The sequence below is a fragment of the Camellia sinensis genome, chromosome 13 (assembly GCF_055761805.1).
Source record: "Camellia sinensis isolate YWXY chromosome 13, ASM5576180v1, whole genome shotgun sequence".
In the NCBI taxonomy this organism is placed as follows: Eukaryota; Viridiplantae; Streptophyta; class Magnoliopsida; order Ericales; family Theaceae; genus Camellia; species Camellia sinensis.
The window spans coordinates 13467456-13486935 of NC_138973.1; the positions used below are offsets into that span (position 1 = coordinate 13467456).

At 35.5% G+C, this 19480-nt stretch overlaps 1 protein-coding gene and 2 long non-coding RNA genes across 3 annotated transcripts in view; 2 read left to right on the forward strand and 1 right to left on the reverse strand.

The window, feature by feature from the left end:
• Positions 1–7325: 7325 nt before the first annotated feature.
• The window catches only part of LOC114267388 (putative L-type lectin-domain containing receptor kinase S.5), a 43691-nt gene continuing 31536 nt past the window's right edge, over positions 7326–19480 (forward strand). The window contains exon 1 of the mRNA XM_028208424.2: positions 7326–7746. Within this exon, the coding sequence (XP_028064225.2) occupies positions 7335–7746 (412 nt within the window). The 5' untranslated portion in view covers positions 7326–7334. The remainder of the gene's footprint in view (positions 7747–19480) is intronic.
• LOC145805971 (uncharacterized) lies at positions 7775–11208 on the forward strand. The gene is made up of 2 exons (XR_014348346.1): positions 7775–9610; positions 10154–11208. It is a non-coding gene; the product is annotated as an uncharacterized LOC145805971 (long non-coding RNA).
• On the reverse strand, positions 14112–15029 carry LOC145805972 (uncharacterized). The gene is made up of 2 exons (XR_014348347.1): positions 14443–15029; positions 14112–14318 (listed from the first exon to the last, which is right to left on the reverse strand). It is a non-coding gene; the product is annotated as an uncharacterized LOC145805972 (long non-coding RNA).

Here is a 19480-nt window from a genome sequence, read left to right on the forward strand (position 1 = left end):
GCCTCAAATAGAGGAGGATCCTTCAACAAAGTTGAAGAGGGGCCCAAAATATGGTATTTTACAGTTAGTGACCAAACCCAAAACAGTGCACATGCAAACTTAAAGTACTATGCAAAATAAGGCCTAAAAAGAGGTTTAAACACAAAGAGCAAAAAGGGAGCCTCAAACAGCAAAGGACCCTTGATCAAACATGAAGAGAGGGTCAAAATAAGGCTATTTACAGTTCAGACCAGAGCCCAAAAATATAAGCACAAGGGGCTAACAAAACATGCAAAAATGAGGCCAAAAGAGGGATAAAGAGGCAAGTGACAAAAGGAAGCCTCAAACAGTGAAGAGCCCTTCAACAATGTTGAATAAGGGCTCAAAATAAGCCACTTTACAGTTTATAACCGACCTCAAAACAGTTTACAAATAGGCCTAAGATACTATGCAAGAAAGAGGCATACAAGAGAGGTAAAGAAGCAAGTGTAAAAATTAAGCCTCAAACAGGGAGAGGCCCTTAAAAAAACATGAAAAAGAGCTCAAAAAATGCTATTTTCAGTTAAGGTCAGAGCCCAAAAATGGAAGCAAGTATAGCTTAGATTGTATGCAAAAATAGGGTCAAAAAGAGGAGAAGGAGACTTACCCTTGAAGACCAAGTCTTTGACAACTCTTGGACCAAATTTGGTGGCTCCTTAGCTCTGGAAAACAGCTCCAAGTGGCTGGAATGGATGGTGGTGGTGTGGTGCTAGGTGGTGGTGTAGAAATGGTGTAGGGTTTGGGAGGTTTTGGTGCTTGGAAAAGAATGAGAGGGAGGATTAATGCAAGAGCCTCAAAGCAATTTTTTGTAACCCTCAAAACACAGCTGGGGGGCCTGCTATATAGGCAAAAGTGTGGGAAAAAAGAGGGGGAAAAAAGGGGGGGAAATGAATTCAAGTTTCCCCCCAAAAGTTGGCCCCCCGGATACACAATTTGGGGGGGAAATAAAATGCATATTTGTAATGTACCTGGAGAGAGGATCAAGGCCGGCTGGTTTGCTAGGGTTTAGGTGGCCGGCCGGCCCTTCCCATGGCCGGCCAGCCAAGGGTCAAAAGGGTCAAGAGGTATTAGTGGCCGGCTACCCCAGAAAGAGGGCCTCTCATGTGTGCACAACACAACCATGTGGTCAAAAACTGGAGAAAGTGAACCAGGAGAGAGAAAAGGCCACTTTTAGGAGGGGTTCAAAAGGGTCACACACAATTATTGGCCGGCCATGTGATATTGGTGGCCTCCCAGGTGTGTACAACACAAAAATGTGGTTTGGGGCAAGAAAAAATGGCCTTAGGGTGGTCAACATTGGCTTTCGAGGGAGAAAAAACGAGCGACGGAGGGCGATGAAGGAATAAAACTGGTTGTCAGAACAATTGCTGGCCTCCCACCCTTCTACGACCTTCTTAACAATGAAACAAAGGTCCCTGCTAAAAATGAACCCAAACCGATGCAAAATAAAGGTTCGGGGGCCGAAACACGCAGCCCGAGGCCCCGAAAACTGACTGTTAGGCACCGGAAGTGGTGTTCGACCACGAAGTTGGTTTCTCAAGCCACAGTGTCCCTAAGAATGGAGCAAATAAGATGCATACCAAAAACCGGAGCAAATGGAGGTGGTTAAGCGGTCCCGAACTGAGGCACACGGCCAACGGCCCCGAAAAACCAGAAATCGGACTCCAAACGGGCAAAATGGCCTACGACTACGAAATGTAGCCTACGGCCACTGAGAGATGATCTACGAGACCTTTCCATCCCTTCTGGAAGAGAAAACAGAGCCTGGTTCGCAAACCGAGGCAAAGCATGAAAGAGTCCGGAAGTCCGGAGGCAAGGCTCGCAACCGAGACTCAGAAACCTCTGAACAAGCACGATATGCAACATCACCAAGCGCTCAATCAGTGATGTTTGAGTCTTAAGGTCGGTCAAAAATGGGGTGTCTACAGAATGATACGAACTAATGCAGCATAATGTGTGGTACGAGGAGCCGACATAAACTGGCTGACAATATGGACGGCATAGGCAATATCAGGACGAGTAACAGTGAGATAGACAAGACTGCCAACCAGCTGACGATATAGGGTAGGATCAGAGAGAGGAGTGTCATCAAGAGGTGTAAGATGACTCTGAGGCTCCAGGGGAGTGAAGGCAGTCTTGCAATCCGTAAGACCAGCACGTGTGAGAAGATCAGAGGTATACTTAGCCTGAGAGAGAAAAGAACCCGTGGAATCATGGAAGATTTCAAGACCCAAGAAATAGCTGAGAGGACCAAGGTCTTTCATCTCGAAATGATGGCTAAGAAACTATTTAAGATGAAGAATACCATTGATATCATCACCTGTGATAATCATATCATCCACATAAAGAAGAAACAAGGTGGTCCCTTGAGCAGTTTTGCAGACAAAAATTGTAGTATCACGAGAGCTGGAGGTGAAACTACAGTCATGAATAGTAGAGCTGAACTTGGCAAACCAAGCGCGTGGAGCTTGTTTGAGACCATATAAAGCACGCTGAAGTTTGCAGACTTTATAAGGTGGATGAGTAGACCTAGGGGGAGGTTGCATGTAGACCTCCTCAAGAAGAACACCATTAAGAAAAGCATTTTTCACATCCATTTGATAAAGATCCCAGTGTCGGGTGGTAGCAACCGCAATTAGGCTGCGAACAGAGGTGAGTCGAGCAACAGGAGCAAAGGTCTCCTCATAGTCAATACCATATTCTTGGTTGAAGCCTTTGGCAACAAGGCGAGTTTTATAGCGCTCAATAGATCCATCAGAACAAGTTTTGATTTTGTATACCCATTTGCAGCCAATGGCAGTCTTACCAAGAGGAAGATCAACCATGTCCCAAGTGTGAGTTTTGTCTAAAGCCTGCAATTCATCAGTCATAGCTTGCTGCCAAAGAGGATTAAAGCGAGCCTCCCGATAGGAGGTAGGTTCATAAGTAGAAAAAGCAGTAGAACCAACAATAAAGTCACGAAGACGAGTAGAAGGTTGGATTACCCAGTGTGGTCGAGCAGGAGGTGAAGGAGCCAGAGGAAGAGACTCAACAGGAGGTGAGGAGTCCGAGGGAGCAAGAGCAGGACCATCAGAGCAGGCAGGTGCTTGAGAAAGATCAGTAGGCAAGGCAGTCTCGAGAGAGGCGGGCAAGGGCGGTGGAGTAAGCTCATCAGAAAACAGATCTGCAGAAGGGTCAGTAAAACACAGAGAGGGTGATGAAACAGATAAACAGAATAGAGAGAGAGAGAGAGAGAAAGGAAAACATTTTGTGTTCCCAAAAGACCACATGACGAGAGATACGGAGGCGCTGGGAGAGAGGATCCCAACATCGATACCCTTTATGTTCAAGACCATACCCCAAGAAGCAACAAAGGCGGGAACGAGGTTCAAGTTTGATACGTTCATGAGGTTGGAGAAGAACAAAACAGGCAGAGCCAAAAACCCTGAGGTTGGTATAAGGGGGACGAGTGCCATGTAAACGCTCATAGGGAGTGTGATTATGAATGACCGGTGTAGGGATACAATTGATAGTGTAAGCAGCAGTGAGAGTTGCCTCACCCCAAAAATTTTCCAGACAAAAGGAAGAGAGAAGGAGGGCTCGAGTAGTGTCGAGTATATGCCGCTGTTTCCGCTCAGCACGGCCATTTTGTTGGGACGTACCTGGACAGGAACGATGAGGTTGAGTACCATGACTCCGAAGGAAGGAAAGAAAGTTAAAATCTTTATATTCCATGGCATTGTCGGAGCGAAAAATCTTAATAGTTTTAGAAAATTGGGTTTTAACCATTGCAGCAAAATTGTAATAAAGTTGTTTGAGCTCAGAGCGATTTTTCATAAGAAACAACCATGTAAAACGAGAAAAATCATCTATAAAAACAACAAAATAACGTGCGCCTCCCATAGTAGGAGTAGGAGAGGGTCTCCAAATATCAGAATGGATGAGATCAAAGGGTGCAAGAGAAACAGAGTCACTTTTATTAAACGACAAAGCAGGTTGTTTGGCAAGTTGATAAGACACACAATTGAAAGCATCAGAACTTACAGTACCCAAATGACCACTAGAAATTAAAGATTTCAAACGACCAACAGAAAGATGGCCCAAACGATAGTGCCAAAGCTGAAAAGGAGATAAAGGAGGAGCAGTGGTAGCAGTGGTAGGAGCAGTGATTTGAGAGGAATCCAGAACTTGAAAATGGATGAGTTCGTAGAGACGTCCATGCTTACGGCCTATCCCAAGAGTTTGCCCTGTCCGAGGGTCTTGCACCAAACAACCAGTATGGGAAAAAGTAATAATTAGACCATTCTCACATAATTGACTAATGGAGATAAGATTTAAAGTAAGAGCAGGCATAAGATATACATGGGATAAAGATAAGTGAGAGGTGGAAACAGAACCAACATGACTTACAGACAGAGGAGACCCATCAGCAGTATGGATAGAAGGAACATGAAGAGGCGAAGAGAGAGGAGTAAAAATAGTAGGGTTAAAGGTCATGTGATTACAACAAGCGAAGTCAAAGTACCAGGAAGTGTTACCTGCGGTGGCAGACAAAGCAGTAGATGGAGGAGTACCGGAATTCGGCCAAAAATGTTGAAACATGGCTTCGACATCTGTGTGAGAGAGGACCGGAGTAGAAGGGTCCATAGGGACAGAGGAAGGTAAATCCTCTGAGGCAGCAGTAGCAGTGCGTTGAGCAGGCAGTGTTTTAAACGGAGTCCCAGAACGGTGAGAGTTGTTGAGGGAAAAATTCCCGGTGAAAGGACCATGGCGAAAGGCACGGGTAGGATTGCGGAAGCAATCTTGCTGGAGATGACCAGGGCCAGTTTTGTTACAAAATCGACAAAGACGAATTGGACAATGAACCAGAAGATGAGTCGATGGAAGACTGCGGTTGTGACAGTAGTTGCAGGCAGGGGACCGCTGTGAAGAAGGTGGTGAAGGAGAACTCCGAATCTGGGGAGTAACAAGAATAGAGTCCACAGGAGGCGGATGGAGAGTACCAAATCTGGTTTCCTTGGACAGTAGTTCAGAAATGGCTTGCTCAAGAGTGGGTAAAGGAGTGCGGTGTAGGAGAGAAGCGCGCACTGGCTCAAAACGGGGAGTGAGAGCCATGAGAAACTGAACCAAGCGCTGTTGGTCACGGTAGGTAGTAAACAAGGCAACATCCTCAGTATGAGGCCATGGAGGTTCAGAAAGAGCGATCTGATCCCAAACATAATACATTTGGGAGAGGAAATCATCAATGGTCTGGGTTGTTTCTTGGCGCATACGGTGAAGATGACTCAGAAGCTGATATTGGTGAGCAAGGCTAGTAGTCTGATAGCGTTCTCGTAAAAAATCCCAGATGACCTTGGCTGGAGAGGAAGCAGAGTCAAGTTGGAACCTACCAAACTGAAGGCTGATAGATGTAATAGAAGTGTTGCGAAGCCAAGTGATGATCTGATAGTTTTTACTATCCCAATCTTCCAGACGGTCGACATATTTGGCAGCGGAGTCCGCGGTGGCAACGGATTCTGTGGTGGCTGGGATGGGTTTGCACACATCCCCAGTGATTATGTGCCAAAGTTTTTTGCCTTTGAGGAACCCAGACATAGCTTGTGCCCATAAGACATAGTTAGTCCCGTCAAGAATAACGGAAATAGGGTGGTTAGAGGAGTCCGGACGATCCATGAGAGAAAAAACAGTATGATCAAGGGAGAATCTGAAAATTCCGAGGGCACCAGTGAGTGTAGAAGGGCCAAAATAGTCAAAAACCAGGCTAAACCGACCAAAAAGGTCCAAAAATTGGGGTGAACCGGCTTGGGAAAGTGGCTGAACCAGTTGGAGCCGGACCGGCTGGAGCCGGACCGGCTGGAGCCGAGTTGGGGAGCCGAGGACAAAAGCGGGTGCAGGGGGCGCGAGCCGGCGCGAGGGACGCAGGCTGGATGGTTCACGCGGACGGCTAGCGTGGCTGGCGGACGCGGAGTGCGTGGGACGCGGAAAGAGGTGGCTTAGGCAACTGGGGACGCGTGGAGCGCGTGTGATGCTGAAAGCGGAAGCAGGCGATGGGCCGGCGACAAAAAGAGCGCGTGACGGCGCGTGTGACGTCGAAAGAGGATGATTCTGGTGGCCGTGGATCCGTAGTGAAGAGATGAAGGCTTCGGTGGTGTCCAAACTGTAATTGAGAGAAGGACGAGAGGGGCAACAATCTGCAGACGAGAGACCCAGCAATCTGCCAAGAGAGAGAAAAAAAAATAGAGGTTAGGAAAGACACCTATGCTCTGATACCATGAAAGAAATATTGAGAGAGTGATTGAAAGAGCAAATAAGCTCTGTAATTCAATGTGTATTAGAAACCAAATGAAAGCTCCATTATATAGCAATTGTTACAAAACAGCATTATGATACAAATGGAATAGAATAATGAAAGGCGACCAAAAGCAACCGAAAGCAGAAAAGCAAAAGAAAAGGAATTCTATCTATCTGGGCTAGCAGCTGTATACATATATTAATATATTACATATTATACATTACATATTAACAAACATATTAACATATTATATGTATATTAACACATTAGCCTTAAGTCTCCTCCGACTAATGATTTTCAAATAAAACTGTATACACAAAATGTCAGAAGAATAAATGACAGAATCATTTTTAAAATTAAAAAAAAAAAGAAAAGAAATTCATACACAATTTATTATCAGAATAATATAGTAGTGATATTTTTGTCATTAAATATCATTTAAATTGGCATTTTGTTTTAAAATGATGAAAAATGATTTTCAAACATAATTTTGTAAAAAATAAAAATAAAACACCTCTACTGGAATGATGTGTGAATGACAGTCTTGAAATAATAAGACACTTTTATGAGTTATTTGATTTGAAATAAATGAATATAAATTTGACACATCATTTTATATATATTTTATGTATCATTTTATATATATTTTATGTATAACTTTTCTGTTTGTATATCGTTATTCTTAAATGATGAATTTCAATGTAATCGCATTATTTTGTATATAAATTTTGTAAATATTTTTTGTTTACGGCACTACTTTTCTTAATATCAAAATAAGGCTCAAGATTTTTTAAAGTTTTAGGCTAAATGTTAAAATGAGATCTTATTTTATTGTGCTAATTAAATTTCGGAACTTTTCATAATAAGAATATTTTAAAATTTCTTTGATAAATCTTAGGCGACAGACTAAGTGACTTAATGATTGAGTCATTTTTTATCAAAATTGTGATTAAATAATAAAAAAAAGAAAAGCATTTTCCATCTCCTCCAACCCCCTTATATATGCACAAATAAATGGGATACGCCTTTCATTTCAACTACAACCATGTTAATACTTCTACTCCTCTTCAGCTTCCTCAGCCCAAGTTTCACCTCTGTCGACTCCTTCAACTTCTCATTCCCTTCCTTCGACTCCGAAAGCTGCACCAATGGCGGCAACTTGATTTGCAGTGGCTCCGCCACTGCAAGCAACGGGACTTTGAACGTGACGTCGGATCACCAACAACAACAGCCAAGAGATCCACCATCGACAAACCAGATTGGACGGGTGTTGTATAAATATCCAGTGATCGGATGGCCGGCGTATATATGCACCACTTTCAGTATTAGGATACTGACTGACCCCAACTCTGAAGGAGCTGGTGATGGAATGGCGTTTGTTCTGGCTCAGGATGCTGCACCCTCTCCTCCCAACAGCTTTGGCTCTTTTCTTGGTATCTTTGATCAGTCTACTCAAGGTCTATGTTCTCTTCCCTATCTTTTTTTCTTTTTTTTAGGAAAAGTTCACCAATATTTTAGAAATTTTGTGAAGAAAATTATCGGGCCATATGTGGTTAAGATTTAATTAATATATTGTGTAGTTTATGTATAAAATGAATTATAGAGTGATGCTCTTAGATAAAATCCTAAATAAAAATTGAGTATATATTATTTTAAGGAACTTTTGCAACTATTGTTTCTTTCATTATTTTCTTTCACTTTCCTCTCTTTTATATGTCTAGGGAAATAACAAACACTAATCTATAAACTTAGAAATTTTATTTGAATTTTACTAAACATCCATCTACGGTGTTTTTTTAGTTTGTTGCAGGGGTTTTGCTTTCGTTGATTTGCTACTTTGCCCCTTGTTTTTTTGATTGGTTTCTTACTAATATTTGATAATGCGTGAGCAAGTAATTGGGCGTGCATCTCAGTGCCAATCTAATTGGGATTGGTTTATTTTGTTAATACTCTTTGCACTAATCATTTTTCTTTATTGATGTAATATTTTTGATTTTCTTCAAAAATGTTATTTCTTTTGCCGATCAAAAAAAATTCCATTTATAGTTCAAATTGATTTATAAGATTAAATCTCTACCCTACAATCCATTACCCAAAAAATTATCGGTCGCACCATAGCATTTCTGAATAACAAATGCAACTAAGATGTTGAACCTCACAAGAATCTTCAGATTTATGTCGGGTATAATGGGGATCCACTAGTGAGCTTTCTCAATAATACAATGAAGCTGCAGCATAAAGTTCCTAGCTCTGTTTATGTGGGATTCACAGCCGTACAATTTATTTAGGCTTCGTTTGGGAAGTCATGGTTTGGGCTTTTTTGGCTATTTTAGCCACAAAAAACAAAATAGGCTATTTTAGCCATAACAAACAAAACATCACATCTAACCCATAATCATTACATTCTTCTCTCACAAAAAAATTCAAAAAATCTAAAAAGCCCTTCCCAAACCAAGCTTTTAAGCCCAGGCTAAATAGCCAAAAAAGCCAAAAAGTCAACCCACTTCCCAAACGGAGGCTTATACTTTCCCCAATATTATATATACTGATGTCAAATTAAACAATTACTCTCCCTTTTATCTAATGAATTTACCTAATTATTCTTATTTTTCCAATAATATATACATTATTTAAAAATGAAAATATAAGTGTTTAGATGTAAATCATTATTTGGACATAAACATAATAAAGCATAAAATAAATTTTTTAGTCTAATACACAGCATGATTATTTCTTATTCGTCTAACCAACAAATGACTAGCAGTATTGGCCAGAGTGTTAAGCCAAAACTGTAATGCTAACTGTAATTTCTTTATTACACGAGGGAGATTAGTCTAATTCCGATTTAGCACCAAATTTCCAATTAAATTTGGTGTCATATTTGGAAAATAAAAATTAACCCGGCCCACTTCGGTCTCTACACAGGCACTCCATCAGAAACACATCAAGTTCTAGCTTGGAACTTCACATGCATTGAATTGCCAAACAAATCTCTGGGGCCAGGAAAGAACCTGGGAGTGAAATTGGCTGTTCCCGTGATTTCTGGGCTGCTATTTCTTGCAATATTGGCTTTACCATTTGTGCTTAGAGCTCTTAGAATACGAAAAGAGAGGCTTGCAAGGAAAGTAGACATTGAAATGATGATAGCAGCAGCAAATGGACCTCGACTCTTCCCTTACAAGGAACTTTCAAAGGCGACTCGCAACTTCAACAAAGACAACCTGTTGGGAACTGGCGGTTTTGGCAGTGTTTACAAAGGGGTTATGTCGAAACCTCCCACCACTATTGCTGTCAAAAAAATCAATGCCACATCCAAACAAGGTTTCCTTGCTTTTCATTTCCCGATTATTAATACTGGCAACACTGCATTCATTCTAATTGGACTCATGCTCCGCTAGGATTAATGCAATGCTACCACTACCAAGTTTTGCCAGCACTTGTCCTGAAAATATACACCAAGGATCCTCTAGAGTGAAATTTTCCTAAAGTTTCCTAGAGTACTATATTGTGTGGTTGAGATTTACTGGCAAGTCACATCAGAAAAATTGATGTGACTTGCCAGTAAATCTCAACCATACACTGTAGCACTTTAGGAAACTTTAGAAAAAAATCACTCTAGAGGATCCTTACTCGAAAATATACCCTTTTTTTTTACCTGATGAAAGTTTATATATTCTTTAACCTAAGCTCTTTTTTTTTTTTTTTTTTGGTTTTAGGACTTGGATTGTTGTTGTTAAGATTTGATTTATAATTAACGTTTTATTTTATTGATATTAATTTGAAATAAAATTATGTATAGCATTGCTCTTTTGAAAATTGTCATCATGTGTTCACGTATCAAAATCATTTTTCTGTCTAATCTAGGTGAGAAGGAATACTTGGCAGAAAATCTGCACTATTAGCCGCCTAAGGCACAAAAACTTACTACAACTCCAAGGTTGGTGCCATGACCATGACCAACTCCTACTTGTTTACAAATATCTGCCTAATGGCAGCCTTGACCGCTTCATCGGCAAGGACAACACCTTCCTTGATTGGGCAACCAGGTACAAGGTATTACTGGGATTAGCATCAGCATTAGTTTATCTACATGAAGAGTGTGGCAACCCTGTTGTACATAGAGATGTGAAGCCAAACAATGTCATGTTGGATTCAAAGTACAATGCACATCTAGGCGACTTTGGCCTTGCCAGGCTACTTCAAAACGAAGCCTCAGTCACAACCAGGATAGCAGGGACACCAGGGTATTTGGAAGGCTACCACAGAGTCTGATGTTTACAGCTTTGGAATGGTGGTTTTGGAAGTGGTTTGTGGGAAGAGATCAAAAGGCATCATGGATGAGAATAGTTTAGTGGATAGCGTATGGAGGTTATACGAAAAGGGTGTCGATGCATTGCTCGATTGCGTGGATAGATTGATTGAAGGGAAATTTGATGAAGAGGAAGTGAAGAGGAGTTTGGTTGTAGGGCTTGCTTGTTTGCATCCAGATTTTATGGTCCGGCCTCGGATGAGAAAGATGGTTCAGGTTTTCATGAACCCTAACGAGCCTCCCCTGAATTTGCCCGAATCGCGGCCTAATTTGGTATACTTGTCATTTAACTCGTCTACAATAACTTCAACTACAACTGATTTAGGTTGTAGCAAAGTCGACGGTGGAGGTTCTATGGAGACTTTGCCAGATGAGACCACAGTCCAATATGGGTTATGTCATGTATAGGAAGTTCTTGGAAAATTGATGTATAAAATGTAGCCTTTTATGCAGCAGATTGAATATGGTAAATTGCAGCTACACAGGGTGATTGAAAGTTTAATTTCAATTATCTTAAGTTTTTGAATTGTTTTTGAGCAATTGTAAAGCATGACAATTGGTTTACTACATTTTAAGAGCATTGTTATTCAAGACAACAAATTAGACTAAATTTTCAAGTTCAGTGATATGATAATTAATTAGGATATTAAAGGCAATATTCTCTCATATCTTCTCTAATAATTAACCAATTATATCACTTACACATCACTGGGTCTATAAAGTGGACTTGTATATCATTTTTGATATTTTAATGATGCATAATAGGTTTAAGCAAGAATTTACCTATAACAGAGGTGGTGAAATGTCATTTTATTTTATATTTTTTATTATTCCCAACAAGAAAGACATATGATTTAGGATAAAAGAAAATTTTTAAAATAAACCTACGCTTGCATTTTATTGAAATAAATCCACTTATAGTATACATATTGTAAATATTATATTGAAACAAGTATTTTGAACTTTACAAAGGAAAATGCTAATGACCGCTCATTGCATGATAATTAGACTCAATATGCATATATTGTAATAAATATATAAATATATATATATAATCGTATTTTGAAAAATGTAAAAAGTATATTGAGATTTTAATTATTTTGATTTTATATCTTTCTTAAAAACAACCCATAGGTTGTCATTAACTTGACCCATGTACAGAATATTTGGAAGTCTAGAATGGTATGGATTTGTGAATATTTAAGTGGATAAAAATTTGAGATTTTTACAGGTCAGTCTTATTTTCTAAGGTTATTATCTAACAGGTCCTTAATGGAGACTCTTTTACCTATAGGTCCTGAATATTTTTGTTTATTCTATTTTTGCCCTCAAATTTTTATACTCAGATCTGAACATTTTTGGTCCTTCAAGGGTTATTACTCTCTCTCTCTCTCTCTCTCTCTCTCTCTCTCTACAGATTTCTCCACCAATGACCATCGACATCTCCACCATTGCCGACCACCGCCGCCTCCACTGTCGTCATTACTGGTGACCGGAACCGGCATATTCTTCCACTTTTACCATTACTTCCATCTCAACCGCCATCTTTTCCTTCACCACCACCAACGTCTTTACCTTCGCCTCCGCCTCCTCCTCGACCATCATTGCCAACCACTTCCACCTCGATAGTCGTCGTCGCCTCCAATCTCTAGATCTAGGATCTAGGCTCTTTGTCGCCGGGTCTTCTCTCTCTCTCTCTTTCTCTCTGTGTGTGTGTGTGTGTATATTGGGAAAGATCCATTAATAAATCTGTTGAAACCAATGATAACTTTGTTTAAACTAGTGATAAATCAGTGATAAATTTATTTAAACCAGTGATAAATTTGTTTAAACCAGTGACAAATTTGCAGTGTTGAATCTAGGTGTAAAAATGAAAAACACTGTTTGATTTTATTGAGTAGGACCTGTTGGGTAATAAGATCGGTCCATAGGATTGGCCCGTAACTTCCCCTAAAATTTTTTGTATTAAGATTTTGAATTTGATCGGAGAAAAGAAATGAGTAGGACGAAGTGGTATGCTATTAGACTAAATTTTGATTTTATTATACTTTACATCATATAAATTGTTTATTGGGTCTTGTGGTCTTTGGTCCAATAAAGAGTTTGGGGCCCTCTCTTACGGGAAGGGTTCCGATGGGAGGTTTGGATACTTTGTTAATTTTTTGTTGTTCGAGTGTTACTTCAATTTCTATGCTTATAAATAATAACTAAAAAAAGGGTGTCTATTTTTTTCGAGAGAGTCATAATCGTTTTCTAATTATAGTGAAAATTGCAACAACTGTGCTCTTTGATTCATTTTATTATTTTTGTTTATTATTTTGTGTCTTATCAATCCTGATTAGGAAAATCAATTTCCTAACATTGTCATATGTATATACACTAGCATTATACTTGTGTTATGCACGGTGTCACACAAATAATTAAAACATAATATTAATATTAATATTATTTAAGAAATATTTTGAAATATAGACAAAAAAAAGATACTTAAAACCAAATGATTTTTAATTATTTTTATAATAATTACAATTATTATTATTTTAGTCTTGTCATCAATGGTGTGTTCTACATATTATAAACAAAAATGTGTTATAACGTAATTAGTAAAAAAATAAAGGCAAAAAATAAAATAAATTATAAAAATTATACTTATAGTAAAATATAAATAAACTATGTCATTGAAATTTTGTAATTGTAGTTTGTCTTATGTTAGAGTTTATCCAATAATATAGCAAATCAAATGTGCCAATTAATTTTTAAGCTTTATCGTCTTTATGAAACTCAATAAAAATGGTTGACATTAAAATTAATTTATAGAATAAAATAGCAAAGCAAACAAAAAGAGTCCCTTTTCTTGGTTATTCCAGATCACCCCTTCAAATATATCAATTATAGTCAAATCAACCATTAAAAATCAAAATTAAAGTTCAAACTTAAGCTAGGCCTATCTAGTACGTAGCCTGCCTCAAAACCATTATTTTGGTCTGACTCCCCCATTAAGCTCTTGTTTGAAATAAAATCTGATTTTTTTATCTATTTTAATTTGATAAAAAAAATTATGTTTAGGATAAATTTTAAATTTTTTTGTAGTTGATTTTGTGACACTCGAATTTTTAATTTAATACCACAACTATATTAATCACTCATAGGATATATATATAAGAGAAATAATAATAATTATTATTAAAAATAAATAAAGAAATAAATACATATATAATTGAATACAATTCCTTCGTCTAATATTGGAAATCTCTGTTAAAGAGATAGATTGTGCGATACCGCATTTTAAATATTAAATATTTTAGTAAGCAGTAAAGTGATATTTTATAGTTTGGTAGTGAGATTTTTAGACATGAACCTAACTTATAATCATATGTAATTTTAGGGATCATTGTGGATTACCAAAGAGGATAATAATCCTTACAAAAGACCCCAATGACTCTTGGTAAAAGATAAGGGTCAAACCAAGAGGTAAATCAGGGGGCAAACTGTAACGCCCCAACTTCTGGGCCATTAATAAATCAATTCAACCTTAAATTTAAAATTTTAACTAATTAATAACCTCAAAAATACAAATTGGCTCCAAAATAATTACACAAATGTCAATAATTTATAATTTATACAAATCTCCAAAAACAATATATAGTGGTAGACCCAAAAATCTCCAACTCAATAATTTTTTAAATGCTTCAACTCCAATCGCCACTAGATTTGCTCCACCTGAAAAATATAATAATTTGGGAAGCATACAATACAACAGGAATAACAAGGCTAGGACAGAGAATAAATCAATAGGGATCCAATAATTACACAACCAATTAGATTCGATAATCAAGCAATTTACCAAATTGCACAAACAAGTCAACTCGACATATGATAATTTATCCAGAACCAAATATCCGGTCCTATTCGGTACATGACCAGTGACCGGCCTTATCCACCTCACCCAAGCACAACCGCTTATCCGGGCTATTGGTTCAAGCTATTAGCAAAGTCTACTCGATCCATGTACGAAGCATTTCCACGTCATTTAGCTAGACAAATCAACACTGACTACACAGAACAACTTAATGAAATTTATCAAATGACTAGAGTAATCAAATGAATCACCAACGAATAATTCCACAGAATTTACCAAACAATCAGAATAATCAAGAGGAGTACAAATTTACGGTGATTAAAATAAACTCTTTGCAAAGAGATTTAGAGAAACATATTGTATACCACCTGAATTACCTCAAATCAATCTCCTCCGTCGCCAATACTCAAATCTTGATATTTCTCCATAGATATCCAAAATCTAAGGCATAAGATACGTAAGGTTTCACAAAATTTACAACTCTCCTTCTTTATGAAAATGCTTATTCTCACTTTAAACATTCTTAATCTAAACTCTACATCTATATAACAAATGGAGAGATATATGGGAAGAACCATAGAAAGAAGTTGAGATGTGAGCTCAATTTATAGATAAGGATACTTGGGGGCAAAAGAAAAGAAAGAGTTGGAGCCAAAGAAATGAACTTTACTTAGCGGGTAAGAAAGGGATTTACTTGGAGAACAAGAAAAGAAACTTCCTTGGAGACAAAGTAACTTGGAGAGAAAGGAAGATTAAAGAAATTAAAAAAATAAAAGATTACTTGGTAAGTAAGGAAATAATGAAAAAATAATAAAATAAAATTTACTTTGTGCCCAAGAATAATTAAAAAAATATTAGAAAACAAAGGAGATGAATAATAATGAGATGGAGATAAAAAGAGATAAAATAAATAGAGAAAATAAGTTAGGTTCACCAATATCACGCACTAAAATATTAATACCTCAAAAATACGAGATTTCACACAAACCAAGAGGTAAATCAAGGGGAAGGGCAAGGGATAAGAAGCTGCCACGTGTGTTCTACATGTGATGTCCTTTGCTTGGGCCTCACACATTGGGTGAGTATAAATAATGAGGTGAAGTCGATTAAGGAAACATCAAAACGAAGTAAAGGAGAAAGAGCGTAGCAAGTAAGGTTCAGGAGCAAAGTGATAATAAGAGCAATTTATATAGGTGAGTTATATTATAACTTAAGTTACCATAATATGTTTTCTATATGTCTTGAGCTACCATAATATATTTTACGAATGTTTTGAGTTATCACAATTTATTTTATATAATTTATGTTTTGTAGTTATATTAATATTTTAATTATGTGGATTATTTTCTGGCTCCTATTTGCTTGAAAACTATGGATATGTTTGTTTAAATTTTAGAAAGAATTTGACAATAATCTTGTAAATAATTATTTTTTGTAAGTACCACTACAGGAGTCACGTGCTTTGAGGGACTTAAATAACCATTGGCACCTGTTTCACCACTTTGTGGTGTCATGGATCCATTGACCCCTATCTTGATTGTCACTCCAGTGACCCCTATTCTATTCTGTTATGTACCGTAGTTATACTTATTTACGTAATTTTTATTTTAGTTTCTACCACTTAAATAACTATCCATGGCTATTTTGTGTCCCTATACTCAAAGTATAATATTTTTCACTCTGCTATGTGCTTATAGCTGTTGCCCCTTTCAGGTGACGAGATTTAACGAAATCAAGATGGAAGATAAATCACAGTATTTTCTTTTCTTTTTTTTTCTTTTGTACTATATGTATTTTGATTAGACTCTTGTAATAAAATAAAAGCCCAAATGCCTCTTTTTTTTCTTTTTAATAAACTTTTGGTACCCACTTATTTTATTTTAATTTATTTAATTTATCCGCTTGTGCTACGAAATTGTTAGAATTATTTCATATCATTTTATTTTTATTGTCTTGTTGCGACGCCAAATCTTTAGGTACCGGGTTTGGGTCGTAACAGATTTAATAATTGTAAGAAAAAAAGTGAAATGATTATGATTTATATTTGACATTTTATCTTATTGACTAAATTAACATGTTCTGTTTTTATTGATTAATTTAACCAAAATAGCTCATGCTAAAGTCTAAGACCAATATTTTGTTAATTTTAAAATCAATATATATATATATATATATTTAATTTTCATATTAAAAAAATTAATTACACCAATACTCATTCAACTATTTAGGAATATTAACTTATTCCTTAAGATAATTTTTCTTGGTCTAGACCCACTAAAACAATTTCATTATTTGAATTATATGCCACTATTAAAATTAATTTACTAAATAAATAAATAAAACATATTTATATATAAAATAATGTAAATGAATACCCACAAACTTTAGTTTAACTATTTTAGTGTTTAAGGACTAATCTATTGATAAAAATTCAAGTTTAGACTTGATTTTTTTTTTTTTTTTTGGACATAATTTTTTAGACTATATAGGTTATTTGACTACAGTTATTATGAGAATGAAGTCTATTACGATTTACCTTAAGGATAGTTTTTACACTCCATATATAGAGTTTTAAAAGAAGTAATATTATACGATCATATTTTGATATCAAAATTTGATACAATGTAGTGTAACAGCTCACATTATTCAATGGGCATCACATGACGCATGTAATTATTATTTTTTAAATGTTACATCAAATACTACCAATTGCGATCATAACATTACTAAATTTCATATTTTATTTTTTAAATATTCCAAAATTTAAAATGAGCTGTGGCTTAATTATGAATAAAATTTTATTTTGGACCTTCCATTTAAAAGATTTTCAAATTGGATATATAGCTAGATGTGCCAATAGTTTTATGCCAAATATATTTCTTAGTTTTTAAAAATTAAAACAAAAAAAGTTTCTAAGACTTTAAAAAAAGATTAAATGTAAAATTTGAAACAAATATATATATATATATATATATAACTCTGCATAATAGAATTTGAAAATTAACATTAATAGGTCATGATTAATATACATTGTATGGATTCATGTTCATTATTAGACCATAAATAAACTATATTTGGTGAAATAGTATTCTATTATTATTATAATTTTAAATTCTAATTTATTTGTCATATCAATATCATAAATGAACTATACATTTAACAATTTGAAATTTAATAATTACTGAATTTAAAATATGTTATCATAATAATTAAAAGGTCAATAATTATCATGAAAATAAAATGACTAATGATTTTATGTATCTTTATATTTTATTAATTTAAAATTAAAAAAAAAAAATTAGATTAGAAGTTTTAAATTCATTGACTCAACCACATTTTTACCTATATAATAGTATATAGATAGAAGTATAAATATAGATATAGATTTTATACCATAACCATTGAAATTAAAATAGTAATAATGTCATTGCATGTTTTGCAATAACAAAATTTAAGAAAATAATATTAGAAATTATTAAAAGGATATAAAAATTAACTTAATTTATGTAAATTTAATTTTGGACTAATCACAAAATGATTTTATGTATCTTTATATTTTATTAATTTAAAATTTAAAAAAAAATTAGATTAGAAGTTTTAAATTCATTGACTCAACCACATTTTTACCTATATAATAGTATATAGATAGAAGTATAAATATAGATATAGATTTTATACCATAACCATTGAAATTGAAATAGTAATAATGTCATTGCACGTTTTGCAATAACAAAATTTAAGAAAATAATATTAGAAATTATTAAAAGGATATAAAAATTAACTTAATTTATGTAAATTTAATTTTGGACTAATCACAAAATGACATGTGTATTTTAAGTGATATAAAATTCAAAAAATATAAGAAAATTAGATTGAGATTTTCAGCATCAAAGAGGCCACAATGTTTATCGAATAACTAGATCATCTAAAAAAAACACAGTAAAATCATAACAGTGTATATTATCAAATTGATTTAATTTTTTTTAATAGATATTCTAGGCATAAAAAATTATAAAATGAATAGCTCATCATTTCATAGTAAACCCTCTGGCCCGTTTGTTTTGGGAGATAGAATGGAGGGGATTGATAGTGAGGGAATTAATAGTGAGGGGATTGATAGTGAGAGGATTAATAATGAGGAATTGTTAAATTATTTTTATATAAAATAATAAAACAAATAAAAAAATATAAAAAATTAAACATTATATTTTAAAAAAAATTTCTAATATATAAAAAATAAAAAAATTTCTAATCCCCTCACTATTTTCTAATACCATCTCTACCTCCTCCTTACCAATCCCCCTTCCAAGGATATTAATAATACCAAGAGACTAATAGTCCCAAAGCTATCTCTGTAAATAAACAAGGGCATTAGTAATACCTTGGTATTACTACTCTTAATACCCTCCTTATAACCTAAAACAAACTGAGCCAGAAATCCACGCTGCCTTAATTACGGGGAAGCTAAATCGCTGGTGTGAAACAGGGGCTCTCGCTTGAAGCAACAAAGTGCAGTGCAACGACTGAATCAAAAAAAAAAAAAGTGCAGTGCAATGAGTTAACGTTGTTGACGAATACTATACACTTTTGTCTTTAGATGATTTTCTTTGGGTGGGTCCGAAACTTATATCTTGTTAACCTGCTTAAAAGTTTGTCAACAAATTCATTTTTACTTTGTGGGTGGTTGAAATGAGTGAGGATCCTCTCCTTACAGCTTTCGTGCTTGCGCCCGTCTTTGTAGGTCTTCGGGTTTATTTTTAAGCCTAATTTTAATAATTCGAACCGTCATATTTTATGATTTATTCATTATATCATACCTGTAAAAAATCAAATTGATCGGATATCAGAAAGTATATGTTCGGAAAACTGTTTATTAAATTCTTTAAAAAATAGTGTTTAGTTCAATTTTTCAAACACATACTTTCTGATATCCGATCAACTTGATTTTTTACAAGTATGATATACTGAATAAATCATAAAATATAAACGGTTCGAATTATCAAAATTGAGTCTAAAAATAGAC